Source organism: Prinia subflava, chromosome Z (genome assembly GCF_021018805.1).
Source record: "Prinia subflava isolate CZ2003 ecotype Zambia chromosome Z, Cam_Psub_1.2, whole genome shotgun sequence".
NCBI classification, from domain to species: domain Eukaryota; kingdom Metazoa; phylum Chordata; class Aves; order Passeriformes; family Cisticolidae; genus Prinia; species Prinia subflava.
In genome coordinates, this window is record NC_086283.1 from 102,907,670 (window position 1) to 102,928,516 (window position 20,847).

Here is a 20,847-nt window from a genome sequence, read left to right on the forward strand (position 1 = left end):
AAAGCCTTAATCCTTGGGAGCAGAGGGAATGGAGAATGGCTCACGGTGCCTGCATTACACCACTTGAACATCTGTGCTTTAGCACAGTGACTCCAGGATGACACCAATAAATCCTGTGGAAGCTGAGAGGCATTTCCAATGCAAATGCAGCAAGAGGAGATTGCAGGATTTGCGTCCACTTAAGGAAGCTGCACATGTAATCCCCCTCCTTCAAACAAGGCCCCCCATGAGGCCCAGAGCAGCAAGATGTGTGCACAGAGCTGCTGGCTGAGCCCTGGCAGAGCCAGAGCTTCTCCCCTGCGAGGGCTGGGGGAGACCAGCCCCTGGACAGCCTCCCCACCCAGAATCAGTTCTCAGCTCCAGCCTCAGCCTGTTTTGAACTGAGTAGGAGTCGTTTGTCAAAACCCATTCATTAACACACACAAACATATTTCCCAAGCATCATGAATATAGAGAAAAAGCCTGCTGTGTTCCACACCAGCCTAGTGGTAACCTTTAAAATCACTGCAATCGGCACATTTCCTGACTCAAATTGCCACCAGAAGCACCACCCCATCCCTTCCCAGGCCTCCCACAGGCTTCTGCATTAGCTGTGCTTTCAGGCTGTAAAGAAAAACACTTGATTATTTTTGTCATACAAAGCCCTGCAACCCACAGATTTAGGTAATTCCACCCATTGCTGGAGCATCAGGAACCAGGGGCAGAAAGTGCTGGTTGGGGTCGGGCAGACAGTGCCCCTCCTGGTCCCCCAGCACAACAGGAGCTCACCCAGACCACGGTGGAGCACATCACACTCACATCAGCCTGATGCTGCTGCACAGTGCCCTGGCAGATGCAGCCAGGGCTGGGGGTGGCTGATGGGACCAGGACATCAGCTTCCAATTCTAAACATTCTCACTGGGATCTGTTTCGGCCTCAAGCCATCCCTGGTAGAACTGACTCCAATCTGTGCATTTCAAGATCCCCATAATTATTCTAACAGCCACGCAAACCCTTTGATTCATTGCAAACAAATAGAACACATTCCCGCCTTGCACCACTGCCCAGGCATCATTAAGCTAGACACCACACTTCAAAAGGCACTTGCATTGCACATCACCATTTAAAGTCAAATATTTACTTTCTAGTTTAAAATTAAGCCTTTAGGATCCCTCTGGCTGAAGCCAACACTGGTTTGCTCTGCTGGGCTCATGTATGCTTAGAGACTCTTTTTGTTTTCCAGCATCTTGCAACATAGAAGGAAGTAATAACAATTCTCTGTATGTGCAAGACCCAAAGGAGAAGCAATAGCTCCTGTTTTTCAGATGGAAAAATATACATCCTCCTCCGTGAGTAATAAAAAGTGGATTTTCACATCCAGACACCTCTTGTTTTGTATAAGCCTTGGGAAGACAAGATTGACAGGTAGGTACAGCTCACACGGGGAAATAAATCTGAGTTCTGACTAGTCATCTTCAAGCAGGCCAGTAAATCCAAGGCAAAGTTGGAAATGAAAAACATCACTCAAAAGAAAGAAAAGTAAGTGAATTGTGCACATCTGCACCCACAGACCACTGCCCAGCACTAGCAGCCCCACAGGGCAAGGCAGAGCCTGTGTCACATCAACAGCAGCAGCTCACAAGACCACATCCCTGTCCCCACCAAGCCTGTGAGCAGCCCCACATCTGACAGCCACCAAAACACTTTGGGGAGGCATTTTTCAGCTATGGCAAGGTGAGAGGGCAGGAAACACCCAGGACACACACCTCCACCTTTGGAAAGAGCACCCGATTTCCAGCACCCGATGAGCACTGTGCACGCTGTGACACAGCAAATGCAAAGTGCCACAGAGAGCAGCTGGAGACTGACAGGCACTGGCACCAAATTTTGATTAGGAATGACTCAAGAAGGCTTCCTTGCAGGCTTAGTGGCCCTGGCACCCACTCCTCCTGCACTGCCAGCTGTTGCCATTACACATTCATCCCTGAGATGCTGAAGCTGAGAGCCACAGTCACAGCAGCACAAACATGTCCTGGGTGATGCAACAGCACAGCAAAGGCCTCTCAGCCTCCACTCCTACCAGCCACCACAAACACAGATGATGCTTTTAGAGAGCTGTGATGAGCAAGACTGGTATTTCCCCTGATCCACATGTTCCCAAGAAGAGAGCAGTGGTTTCACAGCTGGAGCTCTCACACGTCAGCTCGTCTTCCAGATGGAGCTGAAATAACTTGAGTCTGAATTTTAAGATGCCAGCAGACATCATTGTTACCCAGGGTGCTTTTAAAAATGAAGCACATAACCATGGGAGAAACTCTTGAATATGGTGTGTGTGCAATGTGCCTACAGTGACCCAAAAGGTCCTTAAGACAAGCTCAGAACTACCTAGAAACTGAAAGCCCCTCTCTTCATTTGCCATTCCACTGCAGTGTGGATGGTAACTCCTGCAAGACCCTATGGTGGGACCAGAACCTGCCTTGCTCACTATTCAAAATAGGTAAAAAGCCTGGTTTACACCTAGCTTTTCTCTCTAAGCTACAGCAAATATTCAAGATAAAAGAAAAATTAAAATTCATCCCTGCACTACCTGCTGCAAGTGCAAGCCCTCTGAATCAGACGTTCTACAGAGGTTTTGCTGCAAATCCTGGGGAAAAAAACCCAGCCCATTCCAGGAGTTAGTCATTAAAAAAAAAAGAACTATAATGAATTCAAAGGACACAATCACTCCTGCCAAGACACTGGACAGATCAGCCCACACTCACATTTGATTTAAAATACACACCTTGTGCAAGGTTGGTACAATATTAACACATGATCTCCCTGCACCAGCTGGCATATACCACAGCAATGTAGTTTCACTGCAGCTCTGCTGCCAACTTTTGCAAAATCACGGCCTCACAAAATGGTTTGGGTTGGAAGGGACCTTGAAGGGACACCTTCCACTATTCCAGGTTGCTCCAAGCTCCATCCAGTCCAGCCCCAGACACTGCCAGGGATGCAGGGGCAGCCACAGCTTCTCTGCGCACCCTGTGCCAGGGCCTGCCCACCCTCACCTGAGCTGCCACGTCCCTGGTGATGGGGTGAGCAAGGCTGTGCTCCACCCAGCAGCAGAATCCCCTCAATCTCCTCTCCCTCCCCTGCTCCCCCTGCCCGGGCACACGCAGCCTGACCCATGAGTTGCATTTCTGACCCCACCACGTTCCCCTGCTGCCCTCAGAGCCAGGCAGCAGCCAGCAGTGCCCAGGGGTGTGCCAGCACTTACTGAGTCCGAGGTCTTTGAATTCTGGGAGGCTGGAGGAGGCACAGAGCTGATAGAAGATGTGGTAGTTGCGCTCGTCCTCTGCCTGCAGGGAAAAACTGAGTTACCAGAGGCACAGATAGGTCACAGCAGTGGCCCCACCCTCACACTGGTGCCCCCCGAGCCCAGGGCACCCTGGCCCCATCCCCTGCTCCCCACCACCGAGACCCCACCAACTGACACCAACACAAGGATGTTTTCCCTGCCATCTGGGAGAAAGGAGGTGCCCAGCCTGGCCAACACACCTTGCCCACTTGGCAAAGGAAGTAAATAATTCTGTATTACCTTTCACATGTTATCCCTCCCTGGAACAGCCAGGTTAAATGAAGCAGCAAGCACTGAGTTGCAAACCCACAGTAATATAAAAGAAGGTGATTTACTCTTTGTGGCTTCTCGAAGTTGTCAGTTTTTTAAGATTTCTGTAGTTGGGGCACTCTTTTTTTTGTGTAAGGACAAAATTTTTGCAGCTGCTTCTGATCAACATCCCAGGCAGAAACCAAGCCTGCACAAGAAACCCAAGGGATGTACTGTGGCAGAGACATCAGCCTTCTCAGCCCCACCTTCATCCTCAAAACTGAACGCTGCTGCCTGCAATCTGTTCTCCCTGGCTCTTCATCTAACAACTCTCCCAGGTATACCTTAGTCCATGACAAGGGTCACAAGGCTGGAAAAATGAACAACTCCAAGACTGAGTCCAAAAGACACATCTGGAAGCTGTGTCCACCAAGAAATGGACAGAACAAGAGGAAACAGCCTCAAGATGTCTCAGAGGAGGTTTATGTTGGCTATCGGAACAATTTCCCCATGGAAAGGGCTGTCTAGCCCTGGCCAAGCTGCCCAGGGCAGTGCTGGAGCCCTCACTCCTGGAAGGGTTTAAATGCCATGTGGATGTGGCACTTGGGGACATGATCACAAGGAAGATGGAGAGGGACTTTGTACAAGAGCATGGAGGGAAAGGGCAAGGAGCAATGGCTTTCCATTGACAGAGAGTAGGTTTAGATATTGGAGTGGAATTGCTGGCTGGGAGGGTGGGCAGGCCCTGGCACAGGGTGCCCAGAGCAGCTGGGGCTGCCCCTGCATCCCTGGCAGTGCCCAGGGCCAGGCTGGACAGGGCTGGGAGCAGCCTGGCACAGTGGAAGGTGTCCCCGCCTATGGCAGGGGGTGGGATGAGGTGATCTTTGAGATCCATTCCAACCCAAACCATTCCATGATGATGATTCTGTGATGAGTATGGCAGTGCTGGGAGGACAGTTGGATTCGATGGTCTTGAAGGTCACTTCCAACCTAAATGATTCTGTGGTTCTACTTGTACAGAGATTTTTTTTTTTCGTAATTCACAGAAAAGACACAGACTACTGAATACCTGAAATACAGCACCTAAAAGTAAAAAAGGAAAAAGCCCCACAACTCCTCACCTGAAATACAACCCGAGATTTTTCCAGCAGATACGTCCTCATGTTGGCACCAATGATGTGGTATCTCTTATCAAAGCCAATCTGAATGTATTTCCCAAAGCGGCTGCTGTTGTCATTCCTTGTTGTTTTAGCATTTCCAATGGCCTGCATAAAACAAATAAAATTAAACATTAAATTTTAATTGCATTTTTCGACTTTTTAAAACACTTTGATTTGCAATCAGTGCTATGTAAAGTCACAGGAGGATTTAAGGAAAACCCCTTGCCAGATGCAGAAGGCAGAGGAACGATGTGACTTTGGGGAGGACTCTTCACTGAAAATGCAGCGTCTTCAGGGTTTTTATGGAAGAAAAATGCATGCAAACAACAACGAGTGTTTCTACAGTAATTAAAATCATCTACATCCCAAAAGCCTCAACATTTGTGCTCTGCCCTAGAAAATGCCCCCACCTTTGTTCAGAGTCAACACCAGCAGCTTCCCTGGATGGGTCTCCCTCACCCACACGCCCATTTAACTCAGGGTTTTTCTGCAAACCAGGCAGTTTTCTTTTATGTTTTTTTTCTGCATAGGCAATGTTCTCATCAATTTCCAATAAAGACAGGCAGGTTGCCTGGCCTCAGCACTTAGAAATTACAGCCAGAACTGAACACAGGCAGGAAAATTAGAGCAATAAAATTCTGGGGTCATATAGATGAATAGTGTGCACTATCAATTTTTTTCTTGGATGGTTTTAAGTGCCCCCTGGTATTGCAGCTACATTTCACAGAGGCAGGGGAGATGGGTGAGGAAAGCAGTAAACTAGCAGGTTTACCAGGAGTAAGCCTGCAGGAAACCAGTCACTTTCCCCCATCAGCCACACACCTGCTGGCTTTTCTTGCTGCTCACCTGCCCCACCATGGGTCTGGGCACTGCAGCTCAGCCCCATGGGGCAGCAGGGTGTCAGACCACACGTGCTGCCTGTCAGGCTTGTCTCACCCTGGATCAGCCACCACCTCTCTGTCTATCAGACAATTTGGCACCAGGTACCGTGAGGGGAAGCCTCCCTGAAGGCTGAGCCAAGCCTAAGGTTAGGCACAGGACAACACCACACTCCACTGAAGCAGCACTGCTGGCTCCTGCCTTGTAAAGAAAGTTACACGAGTCTGAAGCCCTTCATGGACTTTGGAAAAACCCAAATCAATGGAAGGCACTTCATGACTCCAAAATCTGTTTGGAAAACGCAATTTAGGAACTCAGACATTATTTTCAGCATCTGGCTTCAGTGAAAGGAAACAAAGCTGCTTTTTCCCTTTCTTTTGTATTTATAAGATTTTTTTTTTTCCTTCAGAGCAGGGATTTCCCTATAATGAGACTCATTATTCCCCTACCACAGATCAATTAGGTTGGAAAATCCATCCCAGACCATCAAGTCCAACCTGTCAACTTGATGCCCACAATCTCCCCAGCCCAGAGCACTCCGTGCCACATCCAGGCCTTCCTTGGACACCTCCAGCGATGGAGACTCCAACACCTCCCTGGACGGTCTCTTTCAATGCCTGAACACCCTTTCCATGAAGAAATTCCTTCTAATGTCCAGTCTAAACCTCTCCTGGCACAGCTTAAGTCTATGTCCTTTTGTCCTGTTGCTGTTGTCTAGGAGAAGAGGTTGATATGAGATTGACAGAAACAGAAAACTAACAAAAATTAAAATTAATGTAAATATCTCAAATAGATTAATCCCTTTCTTTTCTATTCCATGTTTGTACAACAAAAGATGGAGATTAGGAGGCACCATGCAGTGACAAAGGAGGAAGAAGATGATAAAACACTCAGAGTGCCAGCTGCACTGCTTGGGCTCTCCAATCTGGAGCCCCATCAAAGCCCGGCTCCTGGAGATGTGATGGGGGTACTCAGGCTCAGCTTTATCATCATCAAATGCCAGTGCAGTGGGGGTGGTCTAAATGGAGGCTGTCAGTGCCTTTCTGCATTTCAGCTCCAGGACGCTGTCAGGCTGTACACCAGACCTGTCTCACAAGTCCTCAGGGATTTTCACTGTAGTTGTGACTTAGGGAGACACAGAGTGATCAGTGCAGGCAGGACAAAGGGAAGGGAGCAGCTTTTACCTCCATGATGGGGCTGGAGGCCAGGACTTTGGCCTCGATGTTGGTCTCGCCGGCGGAGCCCCCGACGGTGGTGAAGAAGCGCATGGCGTATTTGGCAGAGACCGTCTTGCCCGCCCCCGACTCCCCGCTCACGATGATGGACTGGTTCTTCTCCTCCCTGGGGAGCCACAGCAGCAAAGTTAACAACAGCTAAAATTCTCTAGACTAGTCCGTTTTCTTGTCAGCTGTTCGCACCCTCTTCCCATGTTGCTGGTCCCTCACCCTGTCGCCACCTACGTTACAGACGCTGGATTTCTTCTGGACTGTGAAAGTGGCAGTGAACAATACACAGCTGTGGCACTTCCCAGAGAAAACCTGAAGGACACTGAACATCTCCAGAACGTCTCCAGAGGCCTGCAGAGACAGCAGGAACAGCAGGAAGCACTGCTGCCTCCTTCATCCTGAGACCCTGGGAAGCCCATTTCTTACACACCAAAACACCCAACCTCTGCTGCTGGACATTTGTCTGGAGAACTATAAACAGGCAGTGGCTGAGTATCAGCTCCTAACACTGGATATTTAATTTTCCCCGCCAGCTCCTTCACTCTAGCATTTGAGATTTTGCTCATTAAAACAGAGTCAACTTGTGCAACTTGTTTTTAAAACACACACTCAAAACACGTTAAAAATACTGAAGTTGTACAATCAAGCATCCTAACATTGGGACACAGAAGAAATCACTTGATTCTCTATGCCATTATATGAGTATCAGTATTTTCACACAACTCCCAACATCTGTTTAAAACTTTGACAACAGCAATACAAAGCATGTCTGACATCAGACTGACACCAACGATTCATCCCTAAATCCTGTGACACGGTGAAGTCACTGACCTGAAATGCAGAGGTATTTCACCAGGTATCTCCAGGGCACAGGACTTTGCATGAGAAGCTGAGGGTGCACCACTTCATGTAGCTCTTGAGCCTTGCACAGAGCACAAACTCTTCCAAATGCCTTTTTCCACTTGCAAAATTAATCATTCACACAAAACCCGTTGCACAAGTCAGCACGAAATAGCCAGTCCTTCCCAGCATGGCACCCACCAGACACATCCCAATAATTAATCTGTTTAACATGCTTGAGCTGCAAGGCAAAGAAAGGGCCAAGGCAGTAAGAGGAGCTCATTTTCAGGACTACATCCCTTCACGAAAAGATCTGCTGGCTCCAGGGCCAAGCGCCTCTGCTGCAGTGGGATTCGCTCTCCGGGGCATCATCAGCAGATGGCAAACCAGGCACCTCTGCAATTTGTCTGCAGGCCTTGGGAAGAGCAGAGTTTTCACTGCAGGATTTGCTATAAGCTGCCAAAATACCCAAGCTCTTGGGTAAGCTGTAGGGACATAATTGAGTGTGTTTTTAAGTAAGATCAACTTAAGCTTTCCCAGACTCTGCCCTGGCTTTCACGAATCACAGCTGAAAGCAGGCACAGAAAATCCCATATACAAGTACAACAATAAATTTATACCTTGCAGTTCTGTTTACATCAGGAAACTCCATCAAAACACATTTCAATTGAAGATACTCAGCTCAAGTTTATACCAGATGAGGACAGAGGCTAAATGATTGCCACACTCCACTTTTGCATTTCCAACAAAGACGCACCACACCACTACCTCCCTCCGCTGTCAGGCACGAACATCTTAATTCCTTCCAAACTCAAGGTAATTGGTTTGTGAAAAAACCTCAGCCAAGTCACGCCTAACATGCTAGTGTAAACCATGACTGAGACATTTGCAGCTGCAGTGGACTGACAAGAGAATTTCCAGCTCTCTCTATTTTTCAGACACCAATTCACAAAGAGTATCTTAATCCATTCCCTAGCCAGCTAGCTCTCCTGGGTTCCAAACAACAGGAAGGCAAGAGGAGCCTCCAACTGTTGGGAAAGATGAAACAGGAAAGCCTTGTAAGTATGATTGCCTGACAAAAGATTTTGAGGATATGAAACCTGTAAGTGGAGTACAAATGAAGGTGAGCTTTGAGATGTAGGATACCGAGCCGTTAGTTACTGAAAACAATGGTTTGGCCATCTGAAGGTGAATTCCCTCTGGATTAAACAATACTCTGAGCAAATTAAGAGATGCCAAGGGTCCAAAGGTCAGAGGGACTGTGCCAATGTGACAGGGAAGAGAAAAAATATCTAGAAAGTAGCTTTTAGGGTTTAAAACGTAACACAGTAGGGTAATGTAAGCCTTGTAATAGGCTATATGTAGATTCTATAGGATTTGTATCTTTTACTGATTGGATGTTGTAAATTAGCATATTCAGTACAGGAAAATATATAATGCATTGTAACCAGAACTTAGGTGTCTCCCAAGCATGCTTTCAGTTGTGACTGGCAACTTTAACCTGGCTCCTCTTACCCACAACCCAAGATTGCTATAATTTCATCTCTGCAATAAACAGCAGTTTTGTTAAGAGCCGCTTGGGAGTCCTGCATCTCTGGTCCAGGCTCTTACACCCAGCCACCCCAGCAATCAGGCAGCAATGCAGAAACAGGGGCTGGGAGTGGAGCGTGCCCAGACATCCCAGAGCCCGCGTTCGCGGTGACTCATCCCGGGTGGGGACAGCCTGGTACTGCTAAGTCACAGCGCCGTGCCCTCAGCAGGCCCTGGCAGAGCCCCCGGGGCTCTCCCACAGCCAGCTGGCAGCACCCAGGCACGGGGCTGCCAATGCGCCAGTCTCACACCTTCGGACTTCCACAGGTGGGCAACAAACCTCTCCTGGCACCACGAGCTGCCAGGCATGGGCAGCCAGCAGAGGAGAAACAGGGCCAGCTCCACAGAGGGCAAGGGAAACTCAGCACCAGCCCCAGAAGGGAGCTGGATGAACCCACAGCAGCAGCTCCTGGGACAGCTGATGGCTGTCACCATTCACCTCTGACTGAACTCTGATTGAAGCTTCCCCCATGGTTTCATCATCTTCAGTCAGGTGGGTTGTCAGTCTCTCCTTCAGGCAGCAAGTGAAAGGAGGAGAGGAAATGGCCTCAGGCTGTGCCAGAGAAGGCTTAGACTGGGTATCTGAAAGAATTTCTTTGTGGAAGAGGCTGTCAAGCCCCAGCACAGGCTGCTGGGAAGTGCATGGGACGTGCACAGGAAGTCCCCATGCCTGGAAGTGCTCCAGCAAAGTGTGGCTGTGGCACCTGAGGACACGGTTATGGTGAACATGCTGGTGGTGCTGGCTGGCAGCTGCACTTGATCTTAGAGGCCTTTTCCAGCCTTAATGGATCCATGGCTCAGTGACTCATGGACAACCTCCTACTGAGCTCCATCGGTGAAATCCCACGCTGGCCATCAGCAGGATCCAACAGACAGAGTTCCTGTCAGCTGCCAAGAAAGGGGCAGACAGAGGCTTTGGCATGGGCTGCAAGAGTGGATGAACAGGCTGTCCTTGGTCAGAGGTGAGGGAGAAGCAGAAGGGAGAGGTGACAACCAAATTCCCTGCAAAAGGAGCTCTGCAAACACAAAGCTGGCAGGGCTTAGAGCTACACTTGCCTAAAAGTTACTTCAGAATTATTGTTTCCCACCCTGCTCTGTATGACAGGTATGGCCCAAGGGGCACATTTCAGATAACATTTCCCTGCCACTTTTCTCTTAAAGCCATAAGATAAAAGCTCCTCCAGTCTGGGAGGGAGTATCCAGCTAAAGGAGGCCAAAATATCAGAAGATGCATGACCTGGCATCCAGACAGCACTGCTGTGAGGCAGTATTTGGTAACCCATTTTTTTTCAAGTTAAGATTCACAATTATGAGATCTTGTTACCAATTTTGACCTCTTTCATAACTTCTCTATTACCAGCCATTGGAGTGGGCCAGGCTGGAGAAAGCAGAGACCAACCTACCTGAGAGCCCAGCCGAGGACCAACCCAAACCCACAGAGCCCCTGGGCTGCAGATCCCATCCCAAAAATTCCTGTAAGTGGCATTATGAGTGCTTTATGCCTCCCTCTGGCTTGTCTCTTTTTAAACAGATATTTGCCAAAAGACACTGAGCCTAGTGACAAAACTATAGCCAACACAATTTACTGCTACTGCAGCCACTCTGCCAGGTCCCATTTTTCCAGAGTTTCTCAAGAATTCGCCCAAGTGGCTGATGTGCTGCAACATGAAATAGGCCAGGTGAGCTCTCCGTGGCACAAAAAACATACGGATTATATCAGTAACATAAAATAAAAAGAAAACTGCTCTTAGCAGGCTACTTAACCTCCTGCATTTGCAGTAATGTGTCTCTTCTATTTTTTTTTTTGGTGGATAATACACGCTGAGACATTGATTTCCCAACTTCAGGAATAAAAGCTTTCAGAAATAAAGGCTGCAGAGCCCTTCCCCTCTTCAGTGTAGAAGTTAACCAACTGCTGGTGCCAGCAGGGGAAGATCGATGAACCCCATGGAGCAGCTGGCAGCAAACAAGACGTTCAGGCAGCAGAAATGGTTAACGCCAGGCAGGAGGTGTTTGTGTTCAGTGTGGAATAAAAAACTCTGAAATGTTTGGCCACCATGCAGGCACAGTGTGCAATACAGCTGCTTAAAATACATTCAATTTTGGCAGTGCCAGCACAGCAGGAAATTCCTATTGAGAAGAACCTGGATAAAATAAAGCGTTCATGGGTGAATACTGCCTCTGCTGCAGCATGGCAGCGCTGCCCCAGCTCCTCCTGGGGCTGGGGGGCTCCTGTGCACCTCAGGGCTGCCCCCACAGCTTTTTACCCTGCCACAAAGTGCACCAGGGCTCCTCTCCCCGTGGCACACAGCTCACATGATGCTCGGGACAGAAAACCAACACCACGATCAGGGCCACAGCCACCACCCATCAGAGAGGCAAACAAAACCACCAAGGAGCAGAAGTCCAACCAGAACAAAATCCAGAATGGTTTCTTCAAGGCAAGAGGCAAGAGCAGCTCCAGAGGTGCTTTGGTGGTGGGTAACACCTTTTTGCAGGTATTTGCCATGTTATGATTAATGGCCCTCAAGACCACACACAGTAAGAGATGTGTGAGGTCTCCAGCCCAGCAATACTAAGAGGGGAGTCACTGCTGCTTTTACAACACATGATGAAAAATATCATGGAATCACAGAAATACAAAGGTTGGGAAGAACCTTTAAATGCCATCTAGTAAAGGCCATGAGGAGGGACACCTTCCACTACCCCAGGGTGCTACAAGCCTCATCCAACTCAGCCTTGGCCATTTTCAAGGATGAGGCAGCCACAGCTGCTGTGGGCAACCTGTAGAAATTCCTTCTTTATACCTACCCTAAAAGTCTAATAGATACCATTTGTTAAAGGCAACATCTAAAGGTGCTGCCCAAGGCAAACAAAAGTCAGTTGGCTGTGAAGAGAAAGGGCACTTCAGATTCCACTGCTGATTAGCACTGGCTGCTAATTACCAGCCTTTACATCAAGGGAACATATTTCCCTGCCTGTTTAAGCAGTCAATCCTTCACCTCCAGCAATGCAGAGAACACTCCTGCCCTCAGAGGAGCCTCCAAACAGACTGGGAAAGGTGTGGAGAAGAATCCACACCCCGAGCTGCCCAGCTGGACACAGCTCTCCACGACATCAGGGCAATCAGAGGTGTGGCACTGTTCAATGTTTCCATGTGCAGCTCCCATCACTTTATCTAATTAAACCAGGACAGAACACCCCTGCAAAATCCTCACTTCAGAAAAGGGGTTGGTCAAGCCACTGCAATAAAAAAGGGTTTGAATCCAGGGACAGTTCTCACCACCCCTCTGCCTGAGACACAAGAGACAGGGCAGACCTCAGTGCAGATATTTACACCCTCAGCCTTCAGAAACACTGCTCGAAAACACTGTTTGAGGACAGATACATCCCAAATGGTCTTCAGACATATATCACCAGTCAGAATTTTTCCAAAGTCAGCTTTCTCTGAAGTCATAATCCAAACCCATGAAAAGATACCTGGAACATCTAGGATTTGTTTTCATAGCCATCCCTTCCAAAAATCACCACTGGCACAAGCAGCTTAACTCCACAACTTCATCCCAATCTCTGCAAAAACCAGCAAAACCAGTTGCACTGAAAATACAGCTTCTACAAGAGGGAAAAGGATGTGGAATAAATGAAGGCAGAGCCCGACCCTGTGAATAATTGTCAGGGGTCACTCCAGCTTTAATCCCAGATCTGACACTAATTCTCTGTGTCGTGGAACAAGTCAGTAAGTCTCTCCACCATGGAAATCATATTTAACCTACTTCTTTCAGGTTGCTTGGAGGATTAGAGTTCATAAAGCAATCTGAAGATTAAAAATCCTTTGAGTATTGCAGCTTGAATTGAGCCTGACCACAATGAAAACACCCACAAAAGCCCAAAGCATTTCTCCATTGACAGTGCTGCAAAGGCTAAGAATGAGCATTGCTCCTGCACTCTGTTGTCAGAAATACAAAAAATGCAATAATTCAATTACCACTGGATTGCATCCCTCAAGTGCTAGTGACAGTGATGAAAAATTGAGACAGTGCAACTCTACTTTTAAATGAACAAACAGAAGTTGCACTCTGGAGGTGAAAATCAAGAGAGTTGTAGTGCTGAACAAAGGAAAAAGCCATCTCTGAAATGGTCTCTGAAGCCAGGAGTTCTTCCCATTTCTGTGGGGTAACAGGAATTTGGAGCAGCATCACTGTTGAGAGTGGCAGCAGCTTCTTTTATTTGTTGGCTCTAATTTGGGCTTTTAGAATCCCTGACATTGGCACTCAAGGCAAACAGAAAATCACAACTTAGGGGCAGTTACACTTTTCCCTCAGAGAAAGAACCCAAGAAGATATTTTTCATCCATTTGAACAAGAATGTTTTAAGGACTTGTTTTCTGTTTGCATTTTCAAATATCAGCTGCAAACGCACATTTTATGCTGCAGCTGCTGAAACCAGCAGTGCAATAAGGACAGATTTTCATAAGCTACACATTCATTTGGGTCATTTTTTACACTGTTATATTTCATAAATGGCATAGGTTACCCTATACAACCTTTTCTTGGTCTTTCTTTCTTTTACACAGAAAACTATATTTAACATAGATGATTTCTTTTTTTATAGGGATAACTTTTGATACAGAAGCATGTACCAGTGAGGGAAAATAATACTGTTTTCACCAACAAGCTACACCCACATCAGAGCTTCAAAACACATTCTGGTCACAAAGAAAGAGCTGGATTCTGAAGAGGTGGGCTTGAGTTGAACTCGATTATCCTGATGAGTCCCTTCCAGCCCAGCATATTCTATGACCCTGAGATGCACTGGGCGTGATGCTTTCCCTGGGACCCACTCTGCACAGCTCTGGAGCCCATTTGCTCATGCATCCCTGGGTCTCAACAAGGAGACAGAGAGAAAATGTGGCCTTCAGTGTCTCAGTTGCTGGGAAAAAGGCTAAAAGCAGCGTTTCAGCCCAGAATGGGCAAGGATGAGCATGCAGCACAATGCCTGGAGACCAGGCGAGGTGCAGCATTAACCTTCTCTGTTGAGTTTATCTTCTTTTTGCCAGGGTAGGGATTAAATGAGTGAGATGGTATTTCTTGTTCAGACTCAGATATTTAATAATTCTTATCTACATTACAGTCTCATAGACTGTGAGATCTACAGCACTTCTAGGTAACAAAGCAAAAATGGAGCTATCTCTCTACAAGGCCTTTTAAGGATAAACTGTCCAATTAAGAAACGACACCTAAATTATTTTTACCTTTAACCCATGGCCAGCAATGCAGACTTTTCTATCCAATTACAAAATATCACCCAGACTCACGAAGAAGAAGGTGAAAAAGAAGGACTAGCCTCCACCCTAAATCCACCTAAATCTTGCAATATATATATATATTACTATATCCTAAAACTTTACACTCTAAGTTTTCCACCATGTGGTATTACACACTTCTATTCAAACTACACACCCATAGTCCCAGTGCTATCACTAAATTTTGGGAGCTTTCTCCACAGCCTCAGGGCAAATGTAGTGTTTTCTTGGGGGTCAGTGCCCGGCAGCACAGAGAGCCTGGAATTCCCTGTGCCCAGGGCTCCAACACGTCCAACACGTCTCCTGCACAGCTCGGAGGGGCAGGGCTGTTGCCCTGTCCCACACTGTTTAACACTCATCCCCCAGCACTCCTAAGGCCCAGACCAAACCCCAGAGAGCCTTTACCCAGATCAAGCAGGAGATCGCTCATGCAGGAGCCCTGGGCACAGTCAGGACAGGACCAGAGGTGAAGAACGTGCTCTACTCTGCAGCCGGGAACCATGGCCTGTCCTGGAGCCTTTGGCAGAAGGTGCCTGGTGAGACTCAAGGTCGACCACTGGGATTCTGGAGTCGGAGCTACAGAGCATCTGAGGCCAACTGCACTCCCACAGAGAAGGGAATTTTGGCAGTAGCTGCCTATGAAGGAGTCTGAGCTGCCTCAGAGGTGACAGGCACTGAGACACAACTCCTCATGGTACCGGTGCTGGGGTGGGTGTTCAATGCAGAGGTTACCTCCACCCACCGTGCCACCAGTGCCACATGGAGAGAGGGGACTGCTCTCATCACACAGTGTGCCCGTACTCAAAAACATTATCTGAGTGAGGGAACAGCCAGAGTGAACCACAGAGAGACACTGCATGAGACAGAAGTCAGAGAAGAGAGAATAAAAGTCCTGAGTTGCAAGGAGATTGAAGAGTTGCGTGGTTTGGCTGGACTTCTCTTATGAGGCCATGGAGAATGCATTAAACTTTCCCTGTAACACACAGAATGCTTTTCAGGGGGATGCGAAGATCTAGTCATAGCTGTGGACTGATATAACTGAGATTTAATGGAGAATTCTGAACAGAGGATGATAGAGAGAGAGTGATATGAAGCCCTTTGCTCCCAGGGCAAAAGAGCTCTGTTCCATGAGATGAAGAATATCCTTTGTGTTTGAATTGTTCATTTTTAAAACGATACCCCAGATGGCAGCATCTCTGCAGAGGTCAGAGTGCTTCCACAAGGTGCTCCAGCCCTTCAGGCACTCCCCCCATGGGGACTCCCACAGGCCCCAGCACATTAATGCCCCTTTCTCCCCCAAAGGCTCCATGCAGCTGGCTGGAAACACCCCTCCAAGTGCACAGAAAACCCTCAGTGCCCCACGTTTCTGCTGGGCTGTCTCCAGCCTGGATGACCTTCTGGCAGGACTGCTGCTTTGCACACCCCGCCGGGGAGGAACACAAGCTCCTCGGCCTCACGGAAACGAGGTCAGCAGTTCTTTTGTGTGTTGTTCCCAATGAGAGCAAAACACGCACCCGGCCGGTTTCCTTAGCTCTCTGGCACCCTGATGTTCTTTTCTGTGCCAGGATCACACCACAGAGCATTCCTGGCTCCAGCCCAGGCCACCTGCAAGCTGCTGGAGCACTGCAGGGGGAGGAGGCTTGGGACTGCGTCCTCCCAAAAAGCACATCCAGAAAGGAACCGTGGGATGCTGTGCCAGCAGATCAGCTCTGGAGCACCAGGAGGACAAGTCAGTTGTTCTTCCACCCCATGCCAGTCTCAGAAAGAAGGTCCTTCTGACTGACCACTATCCTAAGCTACTGCTGCTTGGAGAACTCCCACATTACCATCTGACTAACTACAGTTGATGAGCATTAGGAAAACCCCAGAAAGGGATTTTCAGAAGCCACGCTCTGGGTTCCCCATCTCGAGACCCCCAGAAGTTCACTGAGGATGTGGGGTGGCAAGCAGTGACTGGGAGGTGGGCAAGGCCAATCACAAGTCATTGGGCTCTGATGAAATTATGCTGCTCATAAATACTGTTTTGAATGTACAATGATACTTGGTGTTACAGCTGTCCCCCCTCAGAGCTCCAACAGCCCTCCTGCATCACAGCAGTAGTTACACATTCCATGTAGGCTATTATCCCTCCTTCCTGGTCAGTGATATTTCACACACACACGCACTCATAACTCTCAGTAAGGCACTGGCCTTTCTCTACCTTAAGCTTTCCCTTGCCAGTAATGTCCCATTTATGAGTATTTATGATTTTTCTATAAGGCTTGTCTCATTTATTATTAAATTTGCTAGCAAATAGCACAGTCCTTATTCTAAATGGCCCAAAAAATACATTTAAAAGAAGTTCATTAGTTGGCCACTTATCCCCAGAGTATCTCTGTCCTCTTCTACAGCAAGACCAGAGGGTCCCTCCTCCAGTTTTTGGGAAACACTTCCTGGAGTGTCTCATGATTTATTTTTTCCATATATCACCTTGGGAGAAATAAAGCAATCCCTGAGGTCTTACACCAGCCAGTTCATGGGATAGCTCTTGCAAAACCTCCTCCCCTCATCCCTATTCCACTTTTAACTCTAAGCAGAAGAGAACCCCCTCCATTTTGCAATCTCCTAAATTCAAGGCTCTTGAGTTATTTTTCTTCTGGTCCCCTTTTTAGAGCAGAGCTTTATTTTTGGGATGATCCCTGCTGCACAGCCCTGGTGCAGCACAGCTCAGCCCCACAGCTCCCTGCAAGCCCCCACCCAGCCTCATTCCCCTGGAGACTAAACCTTTCCCTGCCTTTAATATAACACAGGATTCAGCCTTATTTACTGTGCCAGTCTGATTCCCCTTGCATCTCTGTTGGGGGTTAATCTCTCTTTTAACTCCTATCCACTCTCTCTTTGTTCGGCTTTAAATCCTCCTGTAAAACCTTGAAATCTGAAGTGCTGTGAAAGGACATCCCCCACCGTGCCCATACCCCTCCCTGAGTCTATTTGCCTGTGTGCAGGGTTGTTGCTGCAATTTCTGCTCTTTTCCAGCTCCAGCATTTCTCCCCACAGCAGAAAAGAGAGCAGTGGCCACCTCAGGCAGCCCCAGTGGCACCTGCCTCTCTGCAGGAGCAGTGATTTTGACAGTGCAGTGCAAAGCCTGGGTGTGCTAACTTCCAATAAAAATGGAAAGCCACTGCTAAGTACAGTTACCTGTCTGCAGCCCAAGTGTCTGAGCACTCAGTGACAGAAGCAGTGTGTGTGCACTGGGGCTGAAGGGAGGAGACACCCTATTTCCATACAATTTACAATTCAGGAATTACACAGCTGATACTGAGCCTGGTTCAAACTGCAGACACCAGGGGTTATCTGGTACCCACTGCGCCGCAGTTCAGACAAGATGTGATGAAGCTGAACTCATCCATCAAATCACTCCTGCATTTCTCATTTTATTTCTTCTGCAGGAACTATCAACAACACTGTGAGCAGGCCCTCATGCTGGGAAGGAGGAACCTCCACTCTAACCAACAGGACACCAGGACAATTGCCTTCCCACTGACATTGCAAGGGTCAGCTAAGGTCTGCAGAGCCCTGCCACGCTCCTGGCAGAACACCACAACGTTCTGCAATTCAGATTCACCAGTTTCATGTGAAACAGACCCAAGACATTTTTGCCTGGCCACATGGAACAGCTTTGCAGGGATGCATCTGTGAAAGCACCAGCCAGATGGATGCACCAGGAAATAAAGCCTAGGGCACTTGACCCAGGCCATGCACTTCTCAGAAGGCTTTCACAAGCCCTTTGTGACCTGAGATCTCTGCTGTGGTAAGAGCTGAACACTGGACCTCCTTTGTGTGCATTACCTGACGTGGGCTGCTGTCACACCAGGTCCGAGGCCCACACAAGGGGACAATATTCCCACCCAGGGGTGCCACACGGAAAACACACAAAAGGGGTTGACAATACCCTCAGCATCTGATTTATGATTTGAGCCGAGATCACCTCTGCCACCTGCTCCCTGCTTTTGAGACATGTTTGACAGCCTTTGGAGGCCCCGTTTCTCTGCTCCACTGCCCACAGCACATGCCCCTCTCACCTAGGGCTGTCCAATTCTGTGTCATTAAGGATAATGCATGGGGTTTATTTTGATAAATAAATACATAAACACATAAATAAGTAAATAAAAACCCACCAAGAAAACACTACAAAACAGCAGCAACCAAACCAAAACAATAACCACCAAGAAAAAAACCTCACCAAACCCAAAAGCATTAAGAAACCTTACTTGGAGTGGCAACTGCTGGCTTGTGCCCAGAACAAATGCAACTGTACAAAAGGAAGAGACAAGGGCCAAAGACAGAAAAGTCACACAAATATATCCACTGTAGTGATTTTCCTGAGAGACTCAGCCCAGCATCACATGAAAACATGGTGACCATACTGACAAGTCAAGCTGGGATGAATTTAAATGGAGCTGCAGACAAGACAGGGAGTATCTAACTAAAAATACACCTAAAGCTCCCAAAGGCTGGGAGGGGGAAGTTGGTGTTGCACTGTCATCATCCAAACTTCCTCCATGGAGCTGGCAACAACTAGTGGGTCACATTCATAGAGGGACAGGGGTCAGGGCACAAATCATGGACTCTCTAAGGTTGGAAAAGCCCTCCTAAGACCATCAAGTCCCTGCTGTGCTCAATGTCCACCTTGTTCCCACTCAGTGCCCTGTCCAGGCCTTCCCTGGACACCTCCAGGGATGGGCACACCAACATTCCCTGTGCAGCCCCTCCAAATGCCTGACCACCCTTTCCATGGGGAAATTCCTCCTCATGTCCAACCTCAGCCTCCCCTGTCCCAGCCTGAGGCCGTTCCCTCTCCTCCTGTCCCTGTCTCCAGAGCCCCCCGGCTGTCCCCTCCTGGCAGGAGCTGTGCAGAGCCACAAGGTCCCCCCTGAGCCTCCTTTTCTCCAGGCTGAGCCCCTTTCCCAGCTCCCTCAGCCTCTCCTGGGGCTCCAGCCCCTTCCCAGCTCCGTTCCTGCCCTGGACACACTCCAGCCCCTCAGGGTCTCTCGTCCTGGGGGGCCCAGAGCTGTCCCCAGCACTGGAGGTGTGACCTCGGCCGTGCCAGCCACACGTGCTGCTCAGGTCAGGCTGACTGCAGCAGAAATGCAGGTTTTCTAGAGGGAATTTTTGCCAGACTCCAGGCTCCTGCCCAGAGCGATGACACACACGGAAATTAGAGCCAGGATGTGGGCACACAAGAGATCTTTTGTTCCTCTGCAAGAAAAGCAAGAATCATCCAGGGCATCAGCGGCTGTGCTGGCTCTCCTGTGACAGCTTTCAGACTGCACCCAGGAGGGCAAACACCTTCTGTAGCCCCCCAACTCCACTGCACCTCTCCAGGACAGGACCCTGACCAGGGGAGGTGCCTGCACTGCCCTGCAGGCAGTCCGTGTCCCAGGACACCCACTGCTCCCAACCCACGGTCACTAACAATCACCAAGTGATCCATCCTTCCACCAGCCCAAGCACTTGACTCCACTACCTCCAGCAGCAGCACTTGGAGCAAATTAACTCCATGCTGCTTATTCTGTTTAAAACAAGACTGTTTCAGTGAACTGTGTCTTTAGTCCTATACCGAGTATCTGGCAGTTTCTAAAGAGCTGGTCATTGCAAAAATTAGAGGATGTCACATATGAATTTTAATCACTTGACTTTTTTTTGTTTTGGGGTTGGTTTTTTTTAAGCTTTTTCACATGCAAGTGCTGCAAAATCATCCTCTTTGTGAAAAGCTCATACTTTAAGGGGAATTTTAACACACACTGAATCCATTGTACGTGTTCAGGTGCTTTTGAACAATTTAGACTCAAAAAAGGGATTTGGGTGTTGTTACACACCCTCTGTAGCCCCCTTGTACAGCCCACCTATGGCTTTTTTTTTTTCTGTTTTTTTTTTCTTTTAAATTGTTGTTTTCTGATGACAGGACCAAAGCAAACACAGGATGCCACACAGTCACCTGTGAAGGTGCCTCCAGCCCCATCTCTTGGGTGCTGAGCTTGAGGCAGTGAGAAAGCACAGGAGCAAGTCACTAACACTTGTACACACCAGCTGCCTTAAACTCTGCCCTGGCACCCTGTCTCTGCATGGCCATGGCACACTGGGAGCTCAGAGAAATAAAAATCTCATTACCTCCAATTTTTCTCATTTAACAGAGAGTCTTAAGTTTGGTGCCCTTCTTCACTGCCATCCACTCAATCCTATTCAATCCCCTCAGCTGCACTTTCCCTGTGTGCTCTGGGCCAGTAATGGAGATAAAAT

The 20,847-nt window shown here is 48.3% G+C and overlaps 1 protein-coding gene across 2 annotated transcripts in view; it reads right to left on the bottom strand.

The window, feature by feature from the left end:
* The window catches only part of MYO5B (myosin VB), a 150,449-nt gene that overhangs the window by 93,881 nt on the left and 35,721 nt on the right, over positions 1-20,847 (bottom strand). For both annotated transcript variants that reach the window (XM_063421447.1, XM_063421446.1), the window contains exons 5-7: positions 6,795-6,951; positions 4,693-4,836; positions 3,242-3,323 (exon numbers count right to left, since the gene is read on the bottom strand). In XM_063421447.1, coding sequence (XP_063277517.1) covers positions 3,242-3,323; positions 4,693-4,836; positions 6,795-6,951 — 383 coding nt within the window. The remainder of the gene's footprint in view (positions 1-3,241; positions 3,324-4,692; positions 4,837-6,794; positions 6,952-20,847) is intronic.